A 13,213-nucleotide genomic window follows, 5' to 3' on the forward strand; every position below is an offset into this window, starting at 1 on the left:
CGGGTGTCCAAGGGTTCGTGTTCACACGTCGCCGAGGCTGCTAAGCGGTGGAGTGGTGCTAAAGTGGCCTGTAGTGCTTCCTTAAGTGACTCTGATGTGCTGTGTCTTGGTCAGAGGGACAAAAATTAGTGTTTCCTTGACTCTACTCTGAGCGAATTTGTCTTCCTCGCCGTCTACGGCAGTGTTCCCTTGACAATCGTTGTTTCTTTGTTATAGAGGCAAATATCAGTGTTTCCTTGACTGAGTAACTTTGGGTGAGCTTCTATCTACGGTTCCTCATATGTGGCAATAATTCTTTGGCAGTCGCTGTCTTGTCATCAAGACAAAATTTATAGTGTTTCCTTGACTCTGAGTAACTGTGGGCGAGCTTTCGTCTATGGTTCACAATTTACGGCATTTTTTTTTTTTTTTGACAGTCGCTGTATCTTAGTCATCGAGGCAAAATTTATAGTGTTTTCTTAACAGAGAGTAACCGCCTACCATCTATGGCTTACCATCTATGGCAGTGTTTCCGTGACTCGAGTTACTGTAAACGAGTTTGTCATCTGTTCTGCTTACCGTCTGTGGCAGTGTTTCCTTAAGCAAGTCTCTGTCAACTGTCTTTGTCACACTCAGGGACAGTGAAAGCAAGGAATCGGAGAGGAAGACACGAGGCAATAGATGCACTCGTAAAGGAAACACAAATGGACAGAAAAACGCGACTAACGAGTGTGTCGAGGTGATATCGTGCGGAATACATTAATATATCACTGAAGGTTAATTATCAGTGAACTCTTGTTGCTCTCAATGACACAGTGTGTGCTAAGTAATGGACTGCGGTGCTTCGAGAAAGAAACTGGGAATCCTGACCACTCTTCTCTAAGAACAAGGAGAAATTACGGTTTTTCTTTTTGATGTAGAATAAAGAAAAATTGCACTTTGCCAATAAGACTGAAAAAATAATTGGAAAAAATACCACTTGCTATGTAAGAACAAGGACAAAAAACTTTTGCTGTGAGAACTCGGAAAAATAACTCTTGATCTGTAAGGACAAAGAGAAAAAGGAAAATACTCGTTACCTATATGAACAAGGGAAAAATACATTTGTTATGTAAGAATAAAGACAAATTAACACCTTTCCTGTGATAACACTTTTGATCTGTAAGAATACTGAAAAATACACTTTTCTCTTTAAGAATACGGACAGTAAAACGTGAAGTGACCGAAAAAAAAACCATAAAAGAACACAAAGTAAAAGGAAATAACAAAAAAAAATAGAAAATAAAAACATTTGAAATCTTAAAAAAAAACAGAAAATAGACGAAAAAAATAGGAAATAAAAATTCTCTAAATCTCCCCAAAAGTCGAGACAATGCTGAAAAAACACACATCATAAAAGTTGCGCTTGCCAAAACTGTCGATAAAAGAGAAAGAGACGCAACCCCGCAGGTCTACCTCAACGCTTGGCCCCGGTACATAGCAGAGTGAACCTTGGCAAGAGAGAAATGTTGTAGCACTTCCTGCCATGATGGACCTGGTAACACTGCTGCCCAGAAGGTTCCAGCTGGCAACACTGCTTCTCCTGGTGGCTGTCCACACCTGTACAGCGAACACAGGTAAGCTTTTGATATTTTTGTCCTCTTTTTAACCTGACATGGGTACGAAATGCAGGGAAATTGTACGTGAAAAGATAATAGTGAGGTTACTACGTGGGAGAAATATAGAATTTATAAAAAAAAATGTAGGATTTCTCATTTCTAAATATACTGGAAGAAATTAATGAAAATTGCAGGTGAAAGGTAACAGTGAGGTTGGTACGTCGGAAAAATACAGAATTAGAAGAGAAATTGATTTGTATTTCTCATTTCCAAATATACTGAAAATTGGAGGTGGATACGTGGGAGAAATATAAAATCAATTAAGAAAGTGTAGGAGGAAAGGGCAGAGATGTGGAAAATGAAATCAAATCGAAGGAAAATTGTGGACAGTGGGAAAAATAAAAGAAGAAAGTGAGAAAAAGAAGTGAGGAAGTTAGAGTAGACATACTTCTCATTACCAACTCTCTCTCTCTCTCTCTCTCTCTCTCTCTCTCGGTTATTATACCCAGAAGGGAGACAAAATCTCCCACATGTCCCGTGATTAGCGCGTCTCACTGTCTCTGTCTCGCTGTCTCTGTCTGTCTCGCTGTCTCGCTGTCTCGTTCCCCTCATCTCGTGAAGCTTCGGAGTCTCGTGTCTCTCCCAAACTGATCCATAATTGTAACGATGCCTTGGGATTTCTTCCTGTGTCATTTTGAGGTCTCATCTTACTCTTCTGTATGTGTGTGTGTGTGTGTGTGTGTGTGTTTGTTTTCTTCCAAACCCTTGTTGTGTCTTTGTTCTTGAATGTTTTTGTGTTTTCAGTTCGTTTCTCTCACTCTCTCTTGCATATATATATATATATATATATATATATATATATATATATATATATATATATATATATATATATATATATATATATATATATATATATATATATATATATATATATAATGTGTTTGTGTTCAAATTTTTCGCTAAGCTTCTATTGCATCTTTGTACTGGACTGTTTTTTGTCATCATTAAATGATGACAAATTTTGTTGTTTTCTTTTCTGGTTCAGCTTAATTTCATGTCTTTCTTTTCTTTTAATCTCGTCTTATTCTTTTTCAATGTGTATGGATTGAGATTTTCCTAAAAAAAAACTTCTATTGCGTCTTTTCACTGGAATGTTTGAATGTTTTGTGTATTCTTTTCTTTCTCTTGGTATAGTTTATTTTTATGTGTCTTTCTCTTCCTCCTTTTCTTTCTCTTTCTCTTTCTCTCTCTCCCTCTCTCATTTTTTTTTTTTCGTTCCGCGTCGTGAGTGAGTTTTGTGATACGTCTCCTCAAGTTGCCTGAAAGTTTTAGTTGTGTTGAGTTTTAGGTTTCCGTTACGCGCAGGAATGGGTAACTGGCTGCGCGCGAGTTCCAGCTGTATACTGTCCATCTTTTAGCTGACGGAAACTGAATTATATTCTGTCCCACGTCCAGCCTACGGGGAATATCATACTTCCCATTTCTAGTTGACGAAAACTGTAATATTTTGTTCATTTCAAACTCTCACTCTCTCCCTATCTGGCTTACGAAAACCATCATTCTCTCTCTTTCTAGCTCAAGAAAACCATATTATACTCTCTCTATTTCTTTCTTACGAGAACACAGCTGTATCCAGTTGAAGAGTGTAATTTCACAGCGTAGCTCTTTCTGAGATGATTGACATATTTTGTGGGTACGTAACGTTATTAGCTTAGTGTGTGAGAGACAAGTGTAAAATCTGTTTATATTATCGTACCCTTTGGCTCAAGAGAACAGAATAAAATCTAATTATGAGGTATAAACTGACAGAGTATAGCTTTTCTCTGTGAAGTGATTGACATGTTTTGTGGCAACGTAAAAATTGTTAGATTAGTATGGAAGACCTGTTTAATGTTATCGTATTCTTTGGCTTATGAGAATAGCAGATCTTTTTTTCCAAGGTATAAATTGACAAAGTAAAGCTTCTTTCTGACATGTGATGTTTATATTTGTGGCTACGTACCATTATTACATATGTATGGGAGGAGAAAAAAAAATATCCTTTGACTTACGAGAATAGCATCAGATCTATTTGTAAGGTATAAAATCGACAAAGTATAACAGATTCTAACAGGAGATGAGAACATAAGAAAATAAAGGAAGCTGCAAGAAGCCACCAGGCCTACACGTGGCAGACCCTATAATATTATAAAACACACCTACCTGGCATATCCTCCTATCACCGTCATTTAGAAATTTATTTAATCTACTTTTAAAGCTTCCTAAAGACATGGCTCAGTATTATTATTAAAATTATATGACAGGAAACTAATGCTTTTCTCTATAATACTAACATATTCTGGCCAACATTCTTCACTCTACCTACGAGAAAAAGGGAACTACAGCATCACTTTACATCGTTACCGTATCCTGGGCTTAACATTATCAAATTTGTATGCGAGGGAAAAAAGGAACAATAACATCTATTTACATATTGTTATCGCGTCCTCTGGCTAACAGTCTCAAATTTCTATGCCCATCCTTTCCCTCTCTCCCTTCCTTTCCTTCCCACGCTGAAAAAAAAAGAAAATAAAGTAAAAACAGTAAGTAATTCGTGTTTACATAGCGTTATCATAAAGTGACTCAAAATTGAAAACCACTTAGCTCTCCATATCAAACTTTTAATCACCGCTATTTCCTTTCGCTATACATTAAACTCCGCTGTACGAATAGTTATACTTGTTTACGTAATCACTGCCATGACGATAAACACTCGACTTTATTGTGTGCATTGCCGGAGAACGAAGGAGGAAGAGGAAGAGGAGGAGGCAGAGGAGGAGGCAGAGGCAGAGGAGGAGGAGGAGGAAGAGCCAATAAGGTGTTTTAAGCTTTTACTAAGTGGTCGTGTCATTAACTGCCACTAGGGGGAGAAGAGAGCGTTACTTATGATGATAATTAACAGTATCTCACCTTAATTAAGATTACGTGTGTAAAGTGCGTGCTAATGAGGCGACCAGGGAATGTCTAGATCTGGCAGGCGAAGACTTGAGTTTACGCGTGGCCTGGGTTTACGAGGGAATGCTGGGAGGGAAACAGGCAGCTGAATGGCGTGGGTGGGTGAAGGAAGGAAGGAAGGAAGGAAAGTTCGAAGGAAGGAAGGAAGGAAGGGAGGAAGGAACGGAGAGACAATTGAATGAGGTAAACAGGCAATGAAGACTCGAGATGAGGAGGAATATTTGAGCTGGAGGGTGCTGGAAGAGAGAGAGAGAGAGAGAGAGAGAGAGAGAGAGAGAGAGAGAGAGAGAGAGAGAGAGAGAGAGAGAGAGAGAGAGAGAGAGAGAGAGGCACCTTCTACGGATGATATATGCCAAGTGTTGCCAGTATTGTGATAAAAAAGTAAGAAAAAGATTCCACAGAAGAACGACAGAAAAAAAAAAAAAGCTTGGCAGTCAAAACAAACATGTCCTAGTAAGCTCTCTCTCTCTCTCTCTCTCTCTCTCTCTCTCTCTGCTACTACTCCCACCACCACTACCACTACTACTAAACACAACTACCTTTCATCACTTCACTGCACATTTATCGCTTTTTCCAACCTTTCCTTCCTTCTGAACCTCTCCTCTCTTACCCTTCTCTCCATCCCTCCCTCCCTCCCTCCCTCTCCCTCTCTTACACAAACAAACATAATATCGAGCACCGAATCCACGGACAAGAGCACAAAACCAGAACGACTTTTGTTTACGCACTGAATAGGATGACGCAAAATTCTGTCTCTCTCTCTCTCTCTCTCTCTCTCTCTCTCTCTCTCTCTCTCTCTCTCTCTCTCTCTCTCTCTCTCTAACTTTCTCTACAAAGCTGACCGGAGTGGGCCTGGCGGGCTGGCTGGCGGGCTGGCTGGGCGAAGCGAAGGGAGGGCAGGACCAGAGACCATTATTTCTAAACCGTTTCTGCGCCAAACTTTCACTACACTTTCAAAAGATTCTTATAGGTGATGTTGCGTGTATTTTTAAGGGCGGTTTTGCGGCTTTAGTGATCGATTAAGGACATCTTTGCATTATGAATAGGAGAAACACTCTTGAGAAGCAAGGTGATCATCTGTGGCCTTTGGAAATAGTTTTAATGAGGCTATACGGGTTTTCGAGGATGTTTTTACGGTTATAGTGACAGACAGATAACATTTCTACACTGAGAATAGAAGAAGCACTTTTGAGAACGCTGCTGATACTCTGTGGTGAAGCTACACGTGTTTTTAGGTATCATTTTTATAGTTCAAGTGACAGATTAATAAGCTTTCTACCTTATGAACAGGAGAAACACTCTAATCACCTCTGCGGCCTTTCAGAGTAAGGGACTAGCGAGGGCAGAGAGGAGCCAGCCAGCCAGCCACCTAGCGAGCATCCGAGAGTGAAAGCTATTATTTGCTAGTTGGCTGAGCGGTGATGCAGAGGCGAAGGAGAGCCGGATATTGCAAGCATGAAGTGTGTTGATGTGTGTTGATACTACGAGTACTTGTGGAGAGAGAAAGAGGGAGGAGGGAAAGGGGGAGATATTCGGTGGTGGTGGTAGAGGGGACGGGAAGGGAGATACAGGGATAGAGAGGGAAGGAAGCGGTAGAGGAGGAGAGAGAGAGAGAGAGAGAGAGAGAGAGAGAGAGAGAGAGAGAGAGAGAGAGAGAGAGAGAGAGAGAGTTCACACAGGACATACTCGTAGAAATCTTGTCAATTTGTCCTCTTAAGCTTTCTGAAAGTGTCTTTTTAAGCTTCTGAATTGACAAAAAAAAAAAAAAAAATACAACTTTTTCCCAACAAAGAAAGCGATCATTCTTTCTCCGCTACTTCCATTACGAGAGAGAGAGAGAGAGAGAGAGAGAGAGAGAGAGAGAGAGAGAGAGAGAGAGAGAGAGAGAGAGAGAGAGAGAGAGAGAGAGAGAGAGCTAAAATAATGAATGTAGATGATTAAACTTAAGATGAATAAAGAAAAAAAAAAAGACACGCATTTACATAGCATAATTTTGAGTTAAAAAAGTGAACTACCTTTAGATAAAAAAAAAAAAAAAACGTAACTACCTCTAAAATGAGCTATCTTTAAAACTACTAGGATGAAGAATGGACGCGTACTAACGATACATCTAAGAAGTAAAAAAAAAAAAATAAAATGAACCAAAATTATTCACGACGACGATAAAAAAAAGCGCGAACCAGAAAAAAAATGAAGAAAAAATGAACTTCCTACGAGGGATAATGGCTGTGGATTTTTTTTTTTTTAGTTCAAACTCATTAAAGAAGCTCTTTATTCATCACCCTGGAAGAGGAGGAGGAGAAGGGACAGGAGGCGGAGATGCAAGAGGTGTAAGAGAAGGAGGAGGAAGAGAAGGAGGAGGAGAGGAAGCGGTGATGGGATAGGAGGAGAAGTAGGAGGAGAAGGAGGAGGCCCCGTGTCTGATCGTGGTCTAAATGTGATAAATCTCTTCTGAAATTCGCCTTAATAAGAGTAAAAGCTTTGGCGTTCAGTCTATTATACCATCTGCAAGTCCCCTTTCTATTTTCACATCTATTTCCTTCAGCTCAGGAGGTCCTTGTGTCCTTGTGTAGGTCAACGAGTCCTTTGAAATCTACTGTTCTTTTTATATCATCGTAGTTAGAGATTTTTTTTTCTTCCATTTTTCCTTCGTTTTTTTTTTTTTTTTTTCGACTAGGGAGTGAGTGTGTGGTCATTTGTGGAGCTGTACAGTCAATTGGTCTTATGAAATCTCCTTATTTCCTCATGTTTTGGTGTTCTTACCTTCATCATCAGGGTTAAACATTTCCCTTGCGTCTCTTTCCTCTGTTTTTTTTTCATTACTGAATCAGTGAATATTGATTATGTGGGATTAAGTGGAGCTGTACTTTTGAAACCTCTTTATTTCCTCATATTTGAATGTTCTTATCTTATCTTCCTCATCAGAGTTAAATATTTTCCTTGCATCTCTTTCCTCGTTCTTGGAGTAGTGAATTACTGAGTCTGTGTTGATTATGTGGGATTATGTGAAGCTGTACAGTATATTAACACAAAGGAAGACAATATGCAGAGGGGGAAAAGCACTATGACTGTTCCAATCTAAGACCATGAGTCCCTTCATAACACAAGGCCATAAGGAAGCTGCAAGAAGCCACCAGGCATGCACGTAGCAGTCCCTGTACAAAACATACCTATATTCAACAACTGCGGTTTCCATATCTACTGAATTCACTGGAATTAAACATTTTTCAGTTAGCTCATTGCGCGTTCATGAATAAACGAATGCGAGCGTGAATGGATGGGTTACAGTTTTATGTTGTCCATTTCAACGAGTGTAAAACGTGCGATTTTTATATTTATTGGCCTCATCAAAGCGAAAGATTTTTTAGTTCCTTCATTACTCTCTCATGAATAGTTATAATAGAGAGAGAGAGAGAGAGAGAGAGAGAGAGAGAGAGAGAGAGAGAGAGAGAGAGAGAGAGAGAGAGAGAGAGAGAGAGAGAGAGAGAGAGAGAGAGAATGAGCAAATTAGCGTTGTAGTTATATATAATTAATCCGACCGACTGATTTAAGTGCAGATTTTAAGATTAAGCGTGAGTGAATTGATGAATAAGCCAAGAAATGAATATGTGATTGCGTTCCGGCCTTGTATTATTCATCTGACGCATGTACGGTAAAAAAAAAAAAAAAAAAAAAAAGAAAAAAGAAAAAAAGAAAAGAAAACCATTACACGGAAATTCAGGTTTGTTAGGAGCGATGTCACGGAGAAATGAAAAGTGGAATGAAAAGCGTTAAGGCAAAATATTCTTCCCTACGGTATCCTTTATTCCCTTGTAGCGATGCTTTTAGTTCAATTTGGCGATCGGTCAGCGAAACGGTAGCAGAAATGTTTTGGTGTGGCGTAGTACCCGTGTGTGTATGCTGTAATGGTCAGGTAGGCTGTTATCTGGTTGGTCTAGTGAGTGAGCGAGTGAGCGAGCGAGTGAGTGGATCGGTCAGTCATGCAGCAAGGGAGGTATATAGGGAGGACATAGATAGACTAGCAGTATTTTTCTTTCCTTTCTTTTTTTTTTTTTTTTTTGAGGCTTTGTTGCTCCTGGCCACAACCTCTGTTACATAGAAAGTCAGTTAGTTCGTCAGTCTGTCGGTCAATCAGTCTGTCACTCAGGTAGTCAGTTACTTAGTGGTCAGTCAATCAGTTAGTCAAGTATTCAGGCATTTAGTTAGCTGGTTAGTCAGTCAGTCAATCAGCCAATCACTCAGATAGTCAGGTAGGCAAGCAGTCGATGAATCAGTTAGTCAGTAGGTTAATCAGTCAGTCAGTTAGTCAATCAATCAGTCAGTCAGTTAGTCAATCAGTCATCTAGTCACCAAACCATCACCCACAACAACCACCAACACACCCACACACCCACACAACTAAACTTCCCTTTCGCCTGAACCCGCACTACCCCGCACTTCCTCAACCATTAACTCCATTGAGGTGAGAAATGAAAGTCGTGTCTCGGTCACTTCCATCATCCTCTCGTCACTCGTTCTATCAGGAGTCCCTTGAGGCGACCACTTCCCTGCAACTTGTCTGAAGGTGACGTGTCCCGCGAGGGTGACAGGAAACTTCGAAAAAAACCCAGTTAGGGAGAGAGTGAAGGCAAGGAAAGGTGAAGGAAGACGCTGCGAGGGGAGAGAAGGAACAAAAGAAAGGAGAAAGGAGATGACGAGACGGAGAAGAGACAGAGAGAGACAGAGGAGAGAAAGGACGATAGGTGACGTGTAAAAATAAAAGGAGGAGAATGGAAGGGGGAGATAAAGAGAACGCATGGAGAGGGAGAAAGACAGAGAAGGGTTGTAAAATTCACGAAGGGATACAGAGGAGGAGAAGGGGGAGAAACAGATACAGAAAAATTAATAGAGTAGAATGGGAGGAAGAAAAGAAAGACGCAAACAAGAATGAAAACCAAAGAGAGAGAGAGAGAGAGAGAGAGAGAGAGAGAGAGAGAGAGAGAGAGAGAGAGAGAGAGAGAGAGAGAGAGAGAAAGGTTATTCTAAACACTCATTCCTAATTTCCCCACCTACTCAAACACACATGCACACACGAATGAACAAACAAACAAACAAATCAGTGAGAGACAGAAAGAGAAAAATGCAAGTGGAGGAGAGAGAGTGAGAGTGCAAGAGAAAGAGAGAATAAGTTTAAAAGAGGAAAGGAGCGAGGGCGGGAAAGCGAACACCAAACAATTCGAATTTCTGAATAGCATTCTTTCATTTAACATGTACTCAGGATAGCAAAATTCCCTTTTCACCAATCCACTTACCTCTCTCTGTCTCTCTCTCTCTCTCTCTCTCTCTCTCTCTCTCTCTCTCTCTCTCTCTCTCTCTCCCCGCTAAGACACTCTGCCGTTAAGAGCATTACATTCTACAACTACAGCGTACGAAACTAAGTCCTAGTAAAGCTGCACTAATTGGCTCGAGATACAACTTACGGGTGGTGAGAGAGTCAGGCAGTCTTGGAGAAACATAGACACCAGCGATGTAACATTCGAGGACTTGTATTCACGGGTGTTAGGAGGAAGTGAAGCTTCCGCAGCCTTAGAGAAACACTGTGACCGCGAATCAATGCTACAGATACCGCGATGAAGCAATTGAGGACTTGTATTCATGCGTGTTCAGAGCAAGCCAGGACACAATAGCCTTAGAGAAATACAGAACTAAGCGATGTAACATTTTGAGATCTTAATACATACTTTATCATTCATTCATCTTTAAGGATGAGTGGGGATAGTGTTGCTAGTCTCGTAATAAAATGAAACATAATAGAATCCGTGGAGTTAGTAAGGATAGGACATGAAATAACATTTATTTGTTTGATGTATATTTTAAAACGGAAAAAGGAAGAAGCTGGTGATGGTCATTAGTTGTGGTTGTTGGTGCATTGTAAATAAGAAGCTTTGAGAGAGGAGCAGACCTTGACGGGATAAGGGTAATAGATTGACCATAATATCTACCTACGATCTGAAAGTTTGGCTCGAGTGTCTTCTTCCTACACTTTCACTGCTGTTAGAGACATAGTTTCTTTAATCACACATCACTCTGAAACATTCCTTTGCATCGTACGGCCATTGCTAAAACATTACACTGGTTAGACACTGGAAAATCTAACCTTCTGATCTTTTCGTCTTTCTCATAGGTGGTTGTAAAGATCACGTACAGTGCTTCTACTCTTTTGACTTATACATCTCAGCCAATAAACATTCCCATTCTCCTTTTGTTACCTACAGTTACCACAGGCACACGTAGATTAAACATGTAATTTCACCACTGTTACTATCACCACCACTGCCACCGTTAACACCATTACCATCCTCATTGTCGCCTATAATTAAAACATGTAATACTATCACTATTACCACCACCACCACCACCACCGCCGTTATTTTAAGCGCCTCGTACCCGCCGCCTCTTCGCTTAATTGAGAAGAAAATAGTTCTGCTACTGTTGTTGATTTAATTCACTTTTTTTTAGCATGAGCACGGCTGGGATTTAATTACCGTTCAGGCGCAGGTCACGTGATGGAAAACTAGGTAAGAATTTTTTATTATGATTTTCTAGGAGAGATGGACAATTTTTTTTTTTTAATGGATTTTTTTTAAAAGTGAGTTTCACATTTTTTTTTCTGAGAGGAGTGAAGGAAAAAAAAATAATTGTGGGTATTGCGATTATTGTGATGGAAAACTAGATGCGAATTTTCAATGTTGCCTTTTTAAGTGAAATGAACACTTTTTTTTTTTATGGACTTTTTTTATGTGACATTTATATATATATTTTTTTGAAAGGTTAAAACAAGGCGTGTGCTTAAATCATATTGCTGTGAATATTGTGTTCATGGTAATTAGAATCATTACTAATTATACAGGGAGTGTGGGTGTGATACAAATCATTACAACCTTTCATTTATTATCTACTGTAAAAAAAAAAAAAAAAAAAAAGACGTGTGCTTAAATCATATTCCTGTGTTATTAGGATTATTATTAAATATACAGAGTGTGGGTGGGTGTAATGAAAATCGGTGCCTATACCCTATCATTCATTATTTACTGAAAAAAAAAACAACGAAAACATGACGTGTATTTAAATTATATTCCAATAATTATCGTGTTTACGGTTATTATGATTATTATTAACTATACAGGGAGTGTGCGTGGGTGTAATCAAAACCCATACATCCTTTCATTCATTACCTACTGTGAAAAATAAAGTACACACAATAAATAAAAACAAGACGTGTGCTTAAATCATATTCCTGTAATTATCGCTCACCGTCAGAACAATTTTTTTTACGAGGAGAACCAATTATATTTTAGTTAGGGCACAAAATCACGTGATGCTCAGTCCCCGTTTTCTTTTATAATAATGAAAAACGCGTGGGGAGGCAATTAATATTATTTTGCCCCATAAACAAAATAACCATAATAATAGGGCCTTGCAGTAAACGCGAGGGAAAAAAATCCTGAGTAAGTAACCGGAAACATTTAGAGTAGAAATTCTTAGAGGGGAAAAATCCAATAATAGCGAGACTGGCGTCAGAGAGAGAGAGAGAGAGAGAGAGAGAGAGAGAGAGAGAGAGAGAGAGAGAGAGAGAGAGAGAGAGATACGTATATAAACTAACCACCTGTCATTCAAATTCTTTTATTTTTAACCTTTTCCAGCATCGCGAGGGATGAAAACGCAATATTTTCAATCCTACCACCACACACACACACACACACACACACACACACACACACACACACACACACACACACACAGAGAGAGAGAGAGAGAGAGAGAGAGAGAGAGAGAGAGAGAGAGAGAGAGAGAGAGAGAGTACCCTGTCAAACCACACTGTCCCTATTGGTACTCCCGCGAGAATCTTCCTAGTGCTGCCGCCACCTTCCTTTCACATACCTCCCTTCCTTACTTTGCAACTCTCGTCTCGTTTCTCCCTCTCTTCCTCCCAACCTGTCGTGGTAGTCAAGCCTCATTACTGCTTACTTTTATCTCTCTGTGCCTCGTGTTTTTTGGTCCCTTATCTCTCCCTCTCCCTCTCTCTCTGTCTCTCTCTCTCTCTCTCTCTCTCTCTCTCTCTCTCTCTCTCTCTCTCTGTCCTTCCGCAGTAATATTAAATTTTTTAGAGTTTTCATGTTTTTTTCCTCGTTTTCTCTGATATGTTTGAATTCTATCAGTTTGGGCTTTTAAATTTTGTGTTTTTTCGTGTTTTTTTTTGCTGGTTTTAATATTATTGTGGTTTTTATTTGTGAATGTGAAATGTGTTTGGTGTGTGAATGATTGATGTTATGTTAGTTAATAGTGTCTTTCATTCGTTTCTTGTTTCACTTTGTAATATTCATAACTCTCTCTCTCTCTCTCTCTCTCTCTCTCTCTCTCTCTCTCTCTCTCTCTCTCTCTCTGTCAAACCCTCACCCTCACAAACTATCACTGTCTCTCCTAAAATCTTACACCCCCCGCTTCACACACACACACACACACACACACACAGACACACACACACTCTCTCTCTCTCTCTCTCTCTCTCTCTCTCTCTCTCTCTCTCTCTCTCTCTCTCTTTCTCCCATTCACATCTCTTTCATATCTCCCATCCCTGCCCCTCCGTCACCCACGCACGTACC

The 13,213-nt window shown here is 39.8% G+C and overlaps 1 protein-coding gene across 1 annotated transcript in view; it reads left to right on the forward strand.

Moving 5' to 3' along the window:
• The first annotated feature begins 1,236 nt into the window (after nt 1-1,236).
• Nucleotides 1,237-13,213, forward strand: part of LOC135088976 (protein turtle homolog A-like) — a 42,851-nt gene continuing 30,874 nt past the window's right edge. Inside the window, exon 1 of the mRNA XM_063984069.1 lies at nt 1,237-1,595. Coding sequence (XP_063840139.1) covers nt 1,505-1,595 — 91 coding nt within the window. The 5' untranslated portion in view covers nt 1,237-1,504. The remainder of the gene's footprint in view (nt 1,596-13,213) is intronic.

This window comes from Scylla paramamosain, chromosome 32 (assembly GCF_035594125.1).
Source record: "Scylla paramamosain isolate STU-SP2022 chromosome 32, ASM3559412v1, whole genome shotgun sequence".
Classification (NCBI taxonomy): domain Eukaryota; kingdom Metazoa; phylum Arthropoda; class Malacostraca; order Decapoda; family Portunidae; genus Scylla; species Scylla paramamosain.